Here is a 17,521-nt window from a genome sequence, read left to right as displayed (position 1 = left end):
TATATAATGCTACAGGTTCTAGAAACCTGCTCTCAAATCTCCAACATTTTATAAATTATCATGAATTTACTTGTTGCAAATACTTGTTGCAGATTATGTGTTGTAATTACTCTTTTCCACCCTGCAGTTAAAGCCACACAGGCGACTTAACAGTTCCTCAACATCTTTCTCCCTGATAACTTGCAGCCCCATCAGTGTCAGCTATCTCAAGAACAAAAAGAAAAACCCTAATAATATTCAGGTGCCAAATTTACTGGTGTATTAAGTCGGTCACTGCAATTATCATAACTCATAGAGAAAACACACAGGCACAGAGTCCAGCAAAGCAGTTCAGTGGAATTAGCAAAACCATCCTAGATCCCCTTCCAACGCTAAGCTACAAATAGTGGATGTTAATTCCATCTCTATCCTAATCCTCCCTCTTGCTTGCTTAACAGTCCTGAACATCTAACATATCCACCCCGCATGGCGTGTTTTCTTGTGTGCTTGTTCCTAAAGGCAGCTTGGCTTCCCATTTCCCAACTCAGAGTCTACATTAAACACACCCCTGTCTTGTATTTGAATACAGCTCACCTGAGAGGCCCCCTCTACTTTCCAGAGATAAAACGTCAGAAGATGAGCAGGAAGCAGCCAGACACCTTTCCAGTTTGGTGTAGTGGCTAAGTGTGCGGATTCTAATCTGGGACAACGGGGTTTGATTCCCCACTCCTCCACTTGCAGGTGCTGGATGACCTTGGGCAAGCCATAGTTCTGATAAGAGGTGTTCTTGAAAGGGCAGTTTTGGAAAGAGCTCTCTCAGCCCCACCGACCTCACAGGGTGTCTGTTGTGGGGAGGGGAAGGGAAAGGAGTTTGTAAGCCGCTCTGAGACTCCCTTGGGTAGTGAAGGGCGGGGTATAAATCCAATCTCCTCCACCGCCTCTTCTTCTTCTTCTTCTTCTTCTTCTTCTTCTTCTTCTTCTTCTTCTTCTTCTTCTTCTTCTTCTTCTTCTTCTTCTTCTTCTTCCCAGGGCCCCATCCTGGGAAAAGGGAAGGATGAAGCCCTGTCTCCACATGCCCCATGGTTCTGCTAGGGCTCTTTTTGTAGCAGGAACGCCTTTGCATATTAGGCGACACACCCCTAATGTAGCCAATCCTCCAAGAGCTTACAGTAGCCCTTGTGAGAAGAGCTCTGTAAACTCTTGGAGGATTGGCTACATTAGGGGTGTGTCACCTAATATGCAAAGGAGTTCCAGACCATTTATTCCTCTTCTCCTGGAGAAAACGGCTGTTTTGGAAGGGGGACTGCGTGGCATCATAACCCGCTGAGGTCTCTCCTCTCCCCATATCCCACCCTCCCAGGCTCCACCCTCAAATCTCCAGGTATTTCTCAACCTGGAATTGGCAACCCTAGAATGGAAAGGAGGAAGAGCAAAAGGGGGGGGGAGACCTTGGCCTCTCTGTTATTAAACCTGTAGACACAAGATTATCAGAATTATACATGAGAAATCGGATCACAGACGTGTGATTTAAATGCACTTCTTAATCCTCTACGATTGGCTGATAAATAACAATTTACAGCAACTGCTCAAGGTTGTTCTGCAATGGGGCTGTAACAGAAACAGTTCTGAAAAAGATAGTGAAACGGTGTTTAAAGTAGCCGGCAGACCATCAATTGCTAAACTTTTCTAATCATCATAATTTGCTGTACTACATGTTGAATTTTTTAACATATATTTGAATGGTCATACCCAGAACTATTTTTGGGCAGGAACGCACAGGAACGGAGTTTCGGCTGGCTCCTGAGTTGGCCACGCCCAGCAGGAACTCATTAGCATAATAGGCCACACCCAACAGCAGAAACTCATTAGGATTGGCTACATTAGGGGTGTGTGGCCTAACATGCAAAGGAGTTCCTGCTACAAAAAAAGCCCTGGGTTGTGAGAACACACAAGGTAAACAGAATAAGAAGCAAAAGGTGGGTGTGGCTGGATGACCACACTTCTGGTAACATGGGAATGTGGCTTAATATGCTAATGAGTGGTGCAGTCAGGGGTGTGGCCTAATATGCTAATGAGTGGTGCAGTCAGGGGTGTGGCCTATTATGCTAATGAGTTCCTGCTGGACTTTTTCTACAAAAAAAGCCCTGGTCATATCTCACTATATTATACACTGTATACAGAGACTGTTTTCGCTAATCACACTGTACTTTTTGTATTGGATATATGAATATTTGGTTTGTGCACAATCCAGTAAATCAGCCTTTTCCTTGGTGTGGTACTCAGAACCCTAGAATGGAACCATCCCCAAATGAGACCTCCCTTCCCCAAGGAGCATCTGTCCTGAATTTCGTCATTTTTATTGTTTTTTAAAATTTCCCGTGAGTTGCTTTGGAAGACGTTTTGGCAGAAAAGCAGCACGAGTAAAGACAAGACTGATTTTGGCAGAGGGAAGCACTAACTTTAGTGTGGGGTAACCTGGGGCTGACCCTGGCTGCGGACACTAAATAATCCACTTTTGGTGCACTTTCCAACTGGATTTTACTGTGGCCCAGTCTGCTGTTTTACCAAATCCAGGAGTTTTTTTGTAGAAAAAGCCCAGCAGGAACTCATTAGCATAACAGGCCACACCCAACAGCAGACACTCATTAGCATACTAGGCCACACCCCTGACAGCACAGCTCATTAGCACATTAGGCCGCACCCCCATGTTACCAGAAGTGTGGTCATCTAGGTACACCCACCTTTTTTTTCTTATTTTGTCTACCTTGTTTGTTGTCAAAACCCAGAGGGTTTTTTTGTAGCAGGAACTCCTTTGCACGTTAGGCCACACACCCCTAATGTAGCCAATCCGAATGAGTTTCTGCTGTTGGGTGTGGCCTAATATGCTAATGAGTTCCTGCTGGGCGTGGCCAACTAGGGACCCAGCCGGAACTCCGTTCCTATGCGTTCCTGCCCAAAAATAGCCCTGACGAAATCCACGCTGGAACAGAAATCCCCCTCTACATTGGCCCAATCTGCATCTGCCTTTCCCATTGGTGTCCCAGCCTTCTGACTCCGTCTTCAAAAAAAAGTCTACATTTGCTTCCGTTTTCAAACTTCAACTGCACGAGGATACTTTGGCATGTCTGCATATGTTTATCGCCCTCTCGCGGCGGCTCCATTGTAATTGTGCCTCTGCACTGCTTTTTTAGAATCTTCTCCAAGCAACTTTCAAACAAGCATAGAGAAAGACGGCATCACAGAAGCACGAAACTAATTTTAAAATGCAAATTGGGGGGGGGGGACGCATAAAAGGGATATATTAGTTAAGAACGTTCTTCCCTTACGACTGTCTTGACCATTGACATCTGTACCCAGGGACAGCAGCATGTCATACATAAAAATTGAGTCATTAAAACAAAGAGCTCCACACTATAGTGAAGATATCTATTGAATCCCAATGGGCACCCCCTATGGTAAGTCAGGTTCTGTTCAGGCGGAATTCAGCTAATATCAAGAGGCTGCACATCCCAACTGCGCCCATAGCCTGAGATCAGGCATCAATCAGTTGGGTAATGTTGTCCTCATCTAAGCAACTACCCCTGTGCAGTTCACGCGAACAGAAGGAACTTCATAGGAACAACCATCTGTGATAGTTTTGATTTGTGGGAAGGATGTCGTGTCTCTCCATATACCTTATCACTGGGGACCAGATTTTTTTAAATTTTGTGTAAAGACCAGTCTGTGTTGGCTGGTTCTCTCGGCTCTGGTTTGAGATTTTGGCCATAACAAATTGTTCCCAAAGCTTATCATGCCACAGAGCCAGTGTTGGCGGATAGGGGGATTTCCAGACCGCCGCTATTGTTAGTTTAGCTGTTGCCAATAATAACGACGTGAGAGTCTTCCCTTCTTCTCCCGTAGAATCATCCCACTTATTCAGTAGGATTACCTCTGGGACAAAGGAGATATTTTGGTTGGTGATTTCATTGATACGCTTAATTGTCTGTTTCCAGAATTGGCTAATTGTCGGGCAGCCCCACCAGCAGTGGATATACGAGCCCAGTTGCCCGCATTTCTTCCAACATGTGGAGTCGTGGGAGTTGTTCATTTTGTTGAGTTGTGTTGGGGACAGGTACCACCTCGTGAGTAGTTTAAAGTTCTGAAGTCGTAGGTTGAAAATCGTAGAGTTGTTCATCGGTGAGGCCCAAATCAGGTCCCAGTCATTATGATCCCATTGCTGGTTGAGATCCTCTTCCCAGCGGAGCTGGTATTTGTGCTTTGTTCGGGCTTCTGATGACAGTAACGTCTTATAAATAATAGACAAAGTCCCTTTAGACCGTGTTGGATATATCTTTATAATCTTTTCCAGCGGTGTCAATTCTCTTCGAAACGTGTCTAGACGTGCCAGTGTTTCGATTAGATTTTTCAACTGCAGGTATTGATGCCAGTGCGTTGCTCTGCCCACGCGTTGGTCGAAGTAAAGCTTATCCATCATTGACCCCTGGTGAACCAGGTCGCACAGCCTATTCAGATTTGCCCCTTTCCATTCCGCGAAAGCGTTCGGAACCATGCCCGGGGGGAACCAAGTCTGATGCCGGTATGTCGATAACTGAGAGACCCCAGATGGAAGCAGGTCCTTTTTTTTAAGATCCCAGATTTTGATCCCGGTCCTCAGAAGCATATTGTGCTTGATGTTCCTAGGCCTAAGACCAGGCCTCATCCATAGAGTTTCTTGTAGGCTGAATGGATCTACGTACGACTCCTCTATCTGCATCCAGGGCTTACGAGACTCGTTGTGAAGCATAGGTACCACCTGCGCCAGTATTGAGGCACAGTAATAGCTTCGGATATGAGGGAAATTTATACCTCCTAGACGAGAGGGTAAATGCAGTACTTTACAGTTTATCCTGGATTTCTTGCCCTCCCAGAGAAAGCGCAATAATGTGTTTTGCCAGCTGGTTGTGTCCTTCACTGTGATGTGTATTGGTAAGGTTTGGAAAAGGAAGAGGAATTTCGGTAGTGCAAAGCTCTTCACTAGGTGTAACCTGTCCGCAAGAGTTAGTAGCATCGTATTCCATTTTAACATCTCCTCTTTTACTGCTTTGTGGACCCTATGGTGATTGTGTTTTGCTAAGTCCTTGAGATTGAGGGGTATAAAGACTCCTAAGTGCCTCCAGCAATCCGTGACCCACTTAAATACGGAGGACGCCTTGATAACCAATTCCGTTTGTTTAGTGATCTTGAAAGATTTATCCGAAGGCCCGAGATCGCAGAAAGTTGGACAATATACCGTTTAAGGTTTCAATGGACTTGGCCGGGTTGGAGATGTAAAGTGTGAGGTCATCCGCGTACAAACTGACCTTGTGCTCCTGTCCTTTGATGTAAATTCCCCTGACGGCTGGGTCGGACCTCAAGCTCTCTGCTAGGGGTTCGATAGCCAGAGCAAAAATTAACGGGGATAAGGGACAACCTTGCCTGGTCCCTCTGGAAATTCTGAAAAAGCGAGAGTAAGTGTTGTTGATCCTAACTCTTGACCTGTTGTTACCGTAAAGTGCCTGTATTCCTCTCACGATCATTTCCCCAAACCCGAGTCTTCTTAGGAGTCCCAGCATGTAACCTGTCTCCACTGAATCGAACGCTTTTTCAAAATCTAGTGCCAGGATAAGTGATTCTTCTTTAGTTCTTTTCCCGTTAATGATGATATTCAAAGATCTGCGAATGGTATCTGATATTTGCCTGTCTGGAATGAATCCCGTTTGATCGGCTTTCACGTATTGTGCAACGAATGTCTTAATTCTGTTTGCGAGAATGGACGTGAAGACCTTGTTGTCATGGTTTAACAAGGAGATCGGTCTGTACGAGGCTAGGTTGGTCGGGTCTCTATTTTCCTTATGGATCACCACTATTGCAGATTCTGACCAGGATACTGGTACGGAACCTCTTTTCAAAATATCATTACACACGTTTAAAAAGTGGTCCAACAGAGTCTTGCTGAAAGATTTGTAGAATTCTGCTGGTAAACCATCTGGGCCTGCGGCTTTGTTGTTTTTGGAGTTTTTGATGGTATCCAGTAGTTCCTTGGGGCTGACCATGGACTCCAGTTGCTCTCTATGAGCTTGTGAAAGAATCGGCAGGGAGGGTATCGAGACCAGATAGTCCGTGATATTAGATACGACTGGGTTTGTGCTTTCATATAGCTTAGAATAATAGTCCGCGAAAGTGTCCGCGATATCTGTTGCTGCCTGCACCTGCTGTCCAGCACTGTTCGCGATCGTACCTATAAACGTTGACTTCCTCTTTTCCTTCACCCTCCAGGCTAAAATACGTAAGTTTTTTGGCGATTTCTGCCACATTTTTTGTTTTAGGTATAACAGATTTCTTTGTATCTGCGTAGTTTCCAAATTTTCCAGTATTTTGCGTTCTGCCAAGAGTTTGCGGTAGGTCCGTTCACTACCTGTTCTTTTATGAGTCTGTTCGAGCAACGTTATCTTTCCTAGTAATTCTTCTTTTTCTCGGTTCTTCTCCTTTTTGATTGCAGATGTTATAGATATCAAAGAACCTCTGACCACCGCCTTCATAGTGTCCCACAGCAGAGCCGGGGAAGTATCCTCTGAAGTGTTTTCCGTGAAGAAATTTTCTAAATCCTTTTCTACTTTTCCTCTGGCTTTGGTATCTAATAAAATGTACCTGTCAAGGGCCCAATTGCGTTCTGACTTTGTTTGAGCACTGAGGTCTATAACGCCTTCCAGCCAGGCATGGTCAGTGAGGTGGCGGGTCCCAATTTCCATTGAAGTTATCCTGGCCATCAATGGTTCTGTAGTCAAAATATAGTCTATTCTTGTGAAAGTGTCATGAAGGGGCGAGTAATATGTGAAGTCTTTCTCGTGTGGGTGTTTACTTCTCCATGTGTCCCTCAAATGAAATTTTTCCATAAGCCTGGTTAGCTTGTTCATACTTTTTATTGTGGTCTTATTTATGAAGATTCTCCCTGATCTATCGAGGTTACCGTCTGCTATATGGTTTAGATCCGCCCCTATTATCAGTTCGCCAACTTGAAACTGCACCAATTCTGCTAGGGTAGCATCTAGGAACGGGATTTGCACCTTGTTGGGGGCGTATATGGAGGCCAGGGTGACTTTAGTTCCTTCTAGCGTACCCCTTACAAAAATATATCTACCTGAAGGATCTCTAATTATGGCCTCTGCGGAGAAATTAACATTTTTCCTAATTAATACCGCAACACCCCTTGATTTGGATGACCCGTAGGCTTGAAGTTGTATTGGGTACAGCGGGCTTTTGATTAGAGGGTCCTGCGAGGTTCGCATATGAGTCTCTTGGATGAATAGTAAGTCTGGTCGCCTTCTTTTCAGGTGTTGAATCAATCTCTTACGTTTGATGGGGTTGTTCAAGCCTTTAATATTAACCGAGCGTATCTTCATTTTGCTACTTAAGAGTGTGCCACGCAGTACCTTGAAGGTGGCCCAGAGAATGTCTGAGAATGGTCAGGATCAAATGAGAGGGTTCCTCTGCACTGCTTTAAATGAATCTTCTCCAAACAACATTCAAACAAGCACAGGGAAAGACGGCGTCACAGAAGCATGAAACTAATTTAAAAATGCAAATGCAGATTCAAATTGTATGCCACTTTCACTTTGATTGACTGTCGGATTTTATGGCAGCCTCCAGACTGCATGCTGCTTTCACTTCGTTTGATCTCTCAGTTTTATGGTAGCCATCGGCATAGACTTATGGCAGTTTTATTGCCATTCATGGATGACTTTGCAGTCAGTACAGCGTTGGCCCGGGGTATTTGAATGTGGTTTTGAGCCGCATCTTTTTCTGTTCCAGTGTGGGTTTGGTAAAGGTAAAGGTTTCCCTTGCTTGAAAGCCAGTCGAATCCGACTCTAGGGTTGTGGTGCTCATCTCCATTTCAAAGCCGAAGAGCCAGAGTTGTCCGAAGGCGTTTCCGTGGTCATGTGGCCAGCATGACTAAACACCAAGGCACATGGAACGCTGTTACCTTTCCAGTGAAGTGGTACCTATTTATCTACTTGTAATTTCTTGCTTTTGAACTGCTAGGTTGGCAGGAGCTGGGGCCGGAGATGGGAGCTCACTCCATCATGCGGCACTTGGGTCTCGAACTGTCTGCAGCTCAGCATCTTAACCTCTGAGCCACTGCAGCGGAGCAAATGCCAAATGCAGATTGGGCCTATGTGAACCGGCAAAATCCAGCTGGAAAGTGCATTGAAAGTGGATTATTTCGTGTGTGTGACCGCAGCCCCTGAACCCTCTATGCTGGAACTTACTGTGGCCTCTTCTCCCATGCCAATCTTGTGACTGGGAGCAGGCTGGAAATGGAGGAGGAAGGACCAAAAGTGGGGGAGGTGTAGCATGTGCGCATGTCACAGCCAACTCACAGTCAGGGGTCATTTCGTAGAAAAAGAGCTAGGGGAACTCATTAGCATAACTCATTAGCATATGCCTCACCCCCTGACATCAGGGGCCCGGCAGTGGACCTGCAAGGCTGGCGGGAGTGCGAGGAAGCCCCGCCAAGGCCCTCCCTGGCCCCAGACAGGCAGGGGTGGGGAGAGGTGGGGAGGAAGCAACTTACCCTCCCTCTTCTCCTGCCTCCTCCTGGCTGAATGAGGGCTGGAAGCAGGGCGGCCAGAAGCAGGGGGTGGGGCTTCATTGTGTGCCCCACCCCCGCACCTCACCCGGGGGAACTGCGTTCCCCTGCGTTCCCCCCCGAAATGACCTCTGCTCACAGTGACCCCAAAGGGTTTCCAAGACAAGAGACCTTCGGAGATAGTTTCCCATGGCCTGCCTCTGCGTAGCAACCCGGGACTTCCTTGGTGGTCTCCCATCCAAATACTAACCACAGCTGACACTGCTTAGCTTCCAAAATTGGACGAGCCTGGACCATCCATAAGGGGTGCTCTTGGGACAGCTAGTAGGGCTGAGGACAAAGGGTACAGTGGCGGAGCCAACAGGAGTCACATTTCAGCGAGGAAACTAAACTAACGGAGGTGCAAAGAGTTAATCTTGGTGAGGCTCATTATTAAATTGCTAAAAAAAAGTCGTAGTTTAAGAAAATTTGTTTCATCCGTCACAATAACTGTTGTAACAGTGTTAACATGGGATAAATAAGGAATTTCTTTTTTAGAAGCAAGGGGTTTTGTGCCTTTGGCATGTATATCTGATCTGATACCTCTGTTCTACTTAGATGCCTATAACAATACTCAGGGCTTTTTTTTGTAGAAAAAGCCCAGCAGGAACTCATTAGCATAATAAGCCATACCCAACAGCAGATACTCATTAACATATTAGGCCACACCCTGATAGTACAGCTCATTAGTATATTAGGCCATACCCCCCATGTTACCAGAAGTGTGGTCATCCAGCCACAGCCACCTTTTGCTTCTTATTCTGTTTACCTTGTTTGTTGTCAAAACCCAGGGGTTTTTTTGTAGCAGGAACTCCTTTGCATGTTATGCCACACACCCCTAATGTCGCCAATTCCAGTGAGTTTCTGCTGTTGGGTGTGGCCTGTTATGCTAATGAACTCCTGCTGGGTGTGGCCAACTCCTGCCCAAAAATAGCACTGACAATACTCAGTCAGTAGAACGAGTGAGTTGGTTAGAGAGATGGGTGGCTCCTAAGGAATCGTGTATGGTCTGAAACATGGGAAAGGGTTTTATAGGGTTGCTAGTTCTGGGTTGGGATGGGAAATTCTTGGAGGTTTGGGGAGGGGAGGGGCCTCGGGGAGTTATGATAATAATACTTTAATAATAATACTTTTCAATTTATTAATCACTTTCCCCAGTGGGCTCAAAGCAATGTACAGTTACACATTTTAGAAAGGGGTCTAACAATGTTCATAGGGGATAGGGAAGACAATATATATTCATTTAATTGCACACGCCGTCACTGCATGGTGTAAACGTCTTCTGGCTTGGCTCAGTCATTTTCCGAATGGCGGCTTGTCGACCAGGCTTTAGGACCTGTATGTCAATCACCACACTGCCACCACCTGGCCGGAAACATCCACTGCAGGGATTTTGTAGCCAATAAGTTCTTCCGCCTTTTCCGAACCTCGACCAGGATATCTCAACCGTCAGCTAACACCCTCCCACAAGGGAGATTGGTGTGCCCGCCCTCTCTAAGGAGTGGTTCCCATTTTATCTACTCGACGAAGCTTTCGAATCGCTGGGTGGACGATAAGCTGGGGAGAACAGGCTGGCTGCTCACACCAGCGCGGGGCTCGAACTAACACAGTTCGGATGTTAAGACAGTGGGACATACCCACTGTGCCACCGCTCTATGATGCCATAGAGTTCACCTTCCAGAGCAGCCATTTTCTCCACTGGAACCAATCTCTGTAGTCTGGAGATCAGTTGTCATTACAGATCTCCAGGCCCTACCTGGGGTTTGGCAACCCTAGAGGGTAGAGTGGCCAGCCTCCAGGTGGGGCCTGGGGATCTGCCGCTTTTACAACTGACCTCCAGCTGACATTGAACCCTGTGCATTGGACTCTGTGGCATTGAACCCTGCTGAGGCCCCTCCCCTCCCCAAACCCCAACCTCTCCTGGCTCCACCCGCAAAGTCTCCACGTATTTTCCAACCCAGACCTGGCAACCCTACTAGAGGCGGTAAGTTCCATCCTAAGATCTGCAAGCAACCAGCGCTGTCTGAGGCCTGCACTTCTCAGCTGAGAAGGAAAGGGATGGTCAGATGGGAAGGAGTTGTGCAGGGCTGTTTTGGGGCAGGAACACACAGGAACGGAGTTCCGGCTGGCTTCTGAGTTGGCCACGCCCACTACAGCCAAAACCTCTGTGTGCGTGGCTACAGAGGGGAGGCCTGGAGAGCGACCCCCCATGGTGACTCTGAGGCGGGCGGGCCAGGGGGCCCTGGAAGGATTGGGGAGGCATTTAAATGCCTCCCCGTGCCTTCCCCGGCCTGTCCAGGCAAGCCAAGGGAAGGCACGGGGTGTGTGGCCTGATATGCTAATGAGCTGTGCTGTCAGGGTGTGGCTTAATATGCTGCTTCTGCTGTTGGGTGTGGCCTATTATGCTAATGAGTTCCTCCTGGGCTTTTTCTACAAAAAAGCCCTGGAGTTGTGGGGGGGGGGGAGAATAAAGCCCAGGGATGCTTTAGAGGCCCAGTGCTGGGGAAGGCGCAAACTCTGTAAAGGCAAGGCTATCCAGCCATCCAGCCAGGAGGTCGCAAGTATCAGATGGGCTGCCAGGATTAATTCGCAGGCCTTGGTAGGACTGCCAGCCTTGGTACTCGTTTGCTTAGAACAGCAGCCTGGTACAAAGCAGCTGAAGCCCATCTTATCTGAGACTCTTTATCTCCCGCCAGGAAATGTTAAGCTACCCTCGGAGGCCCAATAGCAGGATTAATTACGTGACTGGCAGCTGTAGGGTTTGCGTGCTGTATTAGAGAGTGAAAGTGAATGCAAGGAGCAATCGGCATACAGTCCTTAAGGGTTATTAATGTTGGCAGAGTGTAGCTACACAGTGAAGCAAAAGCACAAGCTGTTTAAAAAAATTAAGTCCGTTTATTAAGAAGAGAACAAACGTTGTAAGGAAGAGGAGGGAGAAAGGGAAGTCTGACGGTCTAACTGGCTAGGAGGGAGTCAGCAACAAAGAGGAGCTCAGCAGGTGCGTTGAGCCAATCAGAAGACAGGAAGGAGAGTATTTGAAAATAGTAGGGAGTCCCTAATCTCACTATGCTAACTAGTTTTCCTCTCTGCTGCTTCCTGCAGGGTGTTCTTGTCATCTCCTTTATCTATGCACGATAGACCTTGCATTTTCCAGCCGTTAAGGGATGCGTTAACACTATCTGTAGACAGTCAGACTCAAGGAATAATTGTCACCAGGGGTCATTTCCTGCAGAAGCTCACAGGAGCGGAGCTCCGGCAGTAAAGAGCCCAGGGGGGTGGGCACATGCAACAAGCCCCACCCCCTTCTCCCAGAAGTCCCCAGTCAGAGCAGGAAGCAGCCAGGTAAGTTGCAGAGCCCCCACCCCGGCCCCCCAGTCGAAAACAGTCCAGTGGCACCTTTAAGACCAAGTTTTATTCAGGTACAAGCTCTCCCTCCTCTGCCAGGACAGATCTGCATGTCCCTCCCCCAATAGCTAGCAATCCAAAACAGTGCAGTGGAGCCTGAGCGGTGGGTGTTGCCTTCTGACACACCTCTGGTGATGTCAGGGGGTGTGGCATATGCAAATAAGATATGCTAATGAGTTATGCTAATGAGCTCCTGCACCTCTTTTTCTACAAAATGACCCCTGATTGTCACCATTCAGCCATGACACTCATTGCACGAAATATGCAGTTGCCAAGTCAGACCTTTGCTCCATCCATCCCCATTCTGTCCACTTTGACCAACAACGACTTCAAGACCTTCCACAGGACATCTTCCCAGCCCTACTAAGGGAGACCTTTTTAAATGGAGAATGCAGGGATTGAATCTGGGGCCTTCTGCACGTGACTCCTATGCTCTGGATTAGCCACAGCCCCTCCCTGATTGCAACTTTCTTTGAGCAAGAAGCAGCTTTGTGGCCGGACTTACCTCAAAGCATTGTTGTCAGGATACAGCCCAGTGTACACTGTAAGGCAGGGGTGTCAAACTCATTTGTTATGAGGGCCGGATCTGACACAAATGAGAGCTTGTTGGGCCGGGCCACGTGTATCATAAAAGGTAATGCCAGGTAGCAGAGATATACACTTTATAAAGGACAGAAACACAAAGGTGGTTTTTTTTTTAACTTAAAATAAAGACATGCTTAGAACATTAGCACTCTTGCAATATTTTGTTTATTTAACAGTGTCTGATAACTATCAAAATGTGTCCTGTTGCAATCTTGAGTATGCTGTTCAGGTGTGTATCTGTAAGCTGCAAACCCACGATGACGCAGCAGAGCAGCAGAACTGGAAGAAAAAGCAGAAAACAGCCAGTTCCACTGCGGGCCTGATAGAAGCCCTCCGGGGGCCTGATCCGGCCCCCGGGCCACATGTTTAACACCCCTGCTGTAAGGGAAGGGTACGATACAAAGGAGACAGGCAGGCAGATAGATCGATGTGTCCAGAACAACATCCAACACAGTGGCAGGGTTTTGGGGGTTTTTGCATTTGCATTTATTTATTTATTCATTTATATCCCTCTTTTCTCCTCTCAGTCAAGACTCAAAGTGGATTAAGATATAATTCTCCCTTTCCTCCATTTTCTCACAATAGCAACAGCCCTGTGGGGTTAGGCCAGGATTAGCGTTTGTGATAGACCAAGGCAACCCAGCGAGTTTCCATGATAGAAGGAGGGAGTCCCAGGCAGCCACTCTGTCTGCTACGCCACACCTGCCTAGTTAAAATGGCCTGGTAATACTAAGGGTTACTGCCGCTCTGAGCTACAGTATGCAAGGATGTGAGCTAATTTTAGACCTGGGTCCCAACTGTTTAGCATTTCAGCTGCTTCGAGTCGTTCACTGAAATGGCTTCCGTGGCTTACCTTGTCTCTTTGTCTCCTACAGATCTGGCTTCCGCCATGGCAAGTCACCGGCTTCACACCCACTCCCATCAGGAAGCCTTAAACTCCATCTGCCGTAGCGCCCCAAGCCCCAGCTACCACCTCCTTTCGAAGAGCTCCTCGAACCTGGCGGGCATCGGGCCGACGGACCCGGGGGAAAGGCAGAGCGGCAAGCAGGAGCTCCGGAAAAGCTTCAGCAGTTCCGCCTGCCAAGCCCGGACGAGGGAAACCGACACCGGGAGCACGCCGAGTTCCGAATGGTCGTCGACCCACTCCGAAATCGCATCCACAGTCAGGACGGTGAGCAGCTTGTCTCCGAGCGACAGCACCCACAGCGGCCCCAAGAGCACCAACCACTTCCTGCCTGTTGACAAGTTGTCGGAACCCGTGGAAAGAATGGAGGCTAGAATGCACATTAAGAGTAGTGCTGTAAAGAACATGCCTCCCGCGTATGGTGGAAACCCGCAACACGTGAGCGCGGCAGAAGACCTGGGAGCTGCAGTCCAAAGAAGTCTTTCTGACCTGACATGCCGCTGCAAGCAGCGGAGTCCCGTCCCCCACATGGAAACCAGCGCTACGTACTCAGCCATGAGTTCCAACAGCGGTTCTGGGGCTTCCGCAGGCAACCTGGCTTTCCAAAGACCAAGATACGGTTCCAACGTGTATGGAAACGCCCCTGATTATCAAAGTCACACAACTCAGATCCCAAGCTTGCCTAGAGACCCAAACGTGCCTGCTCACCTCTTTGACGACGTATCGCATAATCAGATTTTTTCAGATCCTGGAACGTACAGCACCACCGTCCTCGGGCCTCACGCACCTAGAGATAACCTCTCAAACTCAGCAATGTACGCTCAAGGGGGGATCGTGTACAGTAACTTTTCAGCTGGCATGTACCCGCCTGGCATGGTGGCTATCCAGAACAGCACTGCCCTGCCCTATAACATAAGGCACGAGCCTGCGATGAAGGTAGACGGCACCGGTCCAGCCTACTGTCATTCGTTGCCCATACCTTCTCTTCAGTTCATTCCCAGGTTAGTCTGTTCGGTCAGCGAATCAGGAAAAGAACAAGCAAGCCCCGGATATTGTCCTTCTTTGCCAGCGACTGGAATGGTGACCCTTCCGAAGCTGGTGTCGTCTGTTAGCGAATCCGGTCTGGATGCAAAGCGCATCTTGAGATGCAGCGGCGGGCATGGGGAACACGGGTCGCAAGCTCACGTCCAACAGGGTGGGCCCCAACAGGAAAGGAAGACTACCTATGTGGTGCTGAACAGCCGCCACAACGGTACAGAGGTGGTCCTGAAAACGAAAGACATGTGGACAATGACCTCGATGAACGACATGATTCAAGTCTCGCAGCCTCTTCAGTGCAAAGACGCCGGAGTACAAACCATCCCCACCAAGGAGTGTAAGTCTGTGGCTACAAGTCCCTCAGTTGTAGTGGAGGACCACCCCCACGTATACCCGGAGGTTAGTTTGGAACCTGAGGCAGAAGGGGAGAAATCTCTGGTGCAGGAAGTGAGATGGGATGACGAAGGCATGACGTGGGAGGTCTACGGGGCGGAAGTCGATCCGGAAGAGCTCGGGCTGGCCATTCAGAAACACCTGGAGTTTCAGATCGAACAGTTGCAGCTGGAATCTATGACAGTCTCTAGGAAAAGTACTGATGACGTGTTGCCGGATAAAGACGAAAAGAGAATGTCTTTCCGAACAATGATGTATTGCCTGAGGAATCCAAGTTGTTGTGCCGGTTCCAGCGCAGCAGTGGAATAAGCTTCCCCATGAGACCGCAGCACCCATTTTTAACAAACACACACACACACACACACACACACACTCTTGTGGAGTTGTAAATAAACACTGTTCTTTAATGCTGGTACAGAATATTAAGTAACCTCAGTGAAACAGAGCTGAAAACTCCAAACTGTTCTAAAGTAGAACTCAACAAAGTAGAGCAGGGGTCCGCAACCCTTTTTTTAGCCTGTGGGCACCTTTGGAATTCGGACACAGGGTGGTGGGCACAGGTTGGTGGGTGCAATCACAAGATGTCTGCCATGGTAGGCGGAGCCAGCCCCCACCCCCCAAGAAAGTCCAAGTCCAGTGAAGAAGAGGGGTAATTTAGACAATAGACTGGGAAAGAGGAGTGAGAGACAGAATACAACCACTGTTGCCATGGCAGCTTCCACCAAAGCAACGTGATTTCAATCTGCACATCCAATTGGATCTTGAACAACCAATCGGAAGCCGTGCTGGGTAAGAGCCACACCTGGCCGCACCCAGATCTTGAAGACACTAAACCTTTCTCCGAAGGACTAATTTACTCCATACTGTGAAGGGGAAGGCCGATGACTGCCGAGGAAGCAAACATACTTTTTTCCTATTAAAAGAAACACCGATTGGGAATTTTTAGATTTTACATATATTCCTCTGCTCTTGTATCTACATGCAAATATGACAGTTTCTAAATGACTACCTGCTTGGGGCTCATCTTGTACTTCTCTGTATTTATGAGCGATAGGAAACTTTTTTAAAAAGAGAGAGAGAGAGAGAGTGAAAGAGAATGTTGATTTGTGTATCCTCTAGTTTTAAACATTCACCACCCCGACGTCTGTTTTATTAAAACTCTGCATGTGCAATTTCAGACACTAATATTGAATTTACATCATATACTTTTGACGCTGCTGCAAATGCCATATAGTAACCTGGGAATGGACCCCATGTTAAATAATTCAGGTTGCCAACTCTGGGTAGGGGAATTCCCGGGGATTTGGAGGTGGGGCCTAGGGAGGGACTTCAGCAAGGTGTAATGCCATAGAGTCCAGAGTTGTGATCTTGGGAGTTCACCAGGCTCCACCTGGAGGTTGGTAACCCTATATAAATACACCTAGAAGGCAGATGCAGTTACGGGGCCATGCTGCTATAAACTGGAGGCCTCTGTGAAGAAGAAGAAGAAGAAGAAGAAGAAGAAGAAGAAGAAGAAGAAGAAGAAGAAGAAGAAGAAGAAGAAGAAGAAGAAGAAGAAGAAGAAGAAGAAGAGGAGATGGGATTTACCCCGCCCTTCACTACCCGAAGGAGTTTCAGTGCGGCTTACAAACTCCTTTCCCTTCCCCTCCCCACAACAGACACCCTGTGAGGTAGGTGGGGCTGAGAGAGCTCTGACAGAAGCTGCTCTTTTTCAAGAACAGCTCTGACAGAACTATGGCTTGCCCAAGGTCATCCAGCAGGTGCAAGTGGAGGAGTGGGGGAATCAAACCCGGTTCTCCCAGATTAGAGTCCGTGCACTTAACCATTACACCAAACTGGCTCTCTGTGCAAGAACATGCTATGACCACACTTCTTCTGATGTTTCTTTTGAAGGAATATTTGTTAGCGAGAGTGCTTGAGGCACATAACGCAGCAGAGTCTATCTGGTTTGTATGTGCTACTAGAAAACCAAGTTACACACGGAGCCTCTTTATCTTTGCAAAGCTAATACGAGCCCTTTATTGTAAAGAACTCCATTCTAAGGATAGAGTTGAGTAGGGTTGCCACATCCCCCCGTCCCCCCCCCGGCTGCCAGTAGGGGAGGGGGGGTAGGGTCGCCAGATCCAGGTTGGGGATGGAGCCTGGGGAGGACAGGGACCTCAGTGGGGTACAACGCCATAGAGTCCACCCTCCAAAGCATCCATTTTCTCCAGGGGACCTGATCTCTGTAGTCTGGAGATGAGCGGCAATTCCAGGGGATCCCCAGGTCCCACAAGGGAGGCGGGCATCTCTAGAACTGAGACAGGATTCTAATCTAGTCTAACTAGTTAGCAGGAATAGAGATGCAGGAAGCATGTCCTGTCCTTTTAAATTATTGTTTATTTGAAGAACCAGGGCTATTTTTGGGCAGGAACACACAGGAACGGAGTTCCGGCTGGCTTCAGAGCTGGCCACGCCCACTACAGCCAAAACCTCTGCGTGTGTAGCTACAGAGGGAAGGCCTGGAGAGCGACCCCACCCGGTGACTCCGAGGCGGGGGGGCGGGGGGGCTGGAAGGATTGGGGAGGCATTTA

The 17,521-nt window shown here is 48.0% G+C and overlaps 1 protein-coding gene across 1 annotated transcript; it reads left to right on the top strand.

The window, feature by feature from the left end:
• Positions 1-5,766: 5,766 nt before the first annotated feature.
• On the top strand, positions 5,767-15,257 carry LOC107114249 (GRIN2-like protein). Its single transcript, XM_015415690.1, has 2 exons — positions 5,767-5,887; positions 13,489-15,257. The coding sequence occupies exons 1-2, from the start codon at positions 5,767-5,769 to the stop codon at positions 15,255-15,257; spliced, it is 1,890 nt and encodes a 629-aa protein (XP_015271176.1).
• Positions 15,258-17,521: the final 2,264 nt, after the last annotated feature.

Source organism: Gekko japonicus, unplaced genomic scaffold, assembly GCF_001447785.1.
Source record: "Gekko japonicus isolate JY-2015 unplaced genomic scaffold, Gekko_japonicus_V1.1 scaffold3909, whole genome shotgun sequence".
In the NCBI taxonomy this organism is placed as follows: domain Eukaryota; kingdom Metazoa; phylum Chordata; class Lepidosauria; order Squamata; family Gekkonidae; genus Gekko; species Gekko japonicus.
This window is presented reverse-complemented; position numbering and strand designations above follow the sequence as displayed.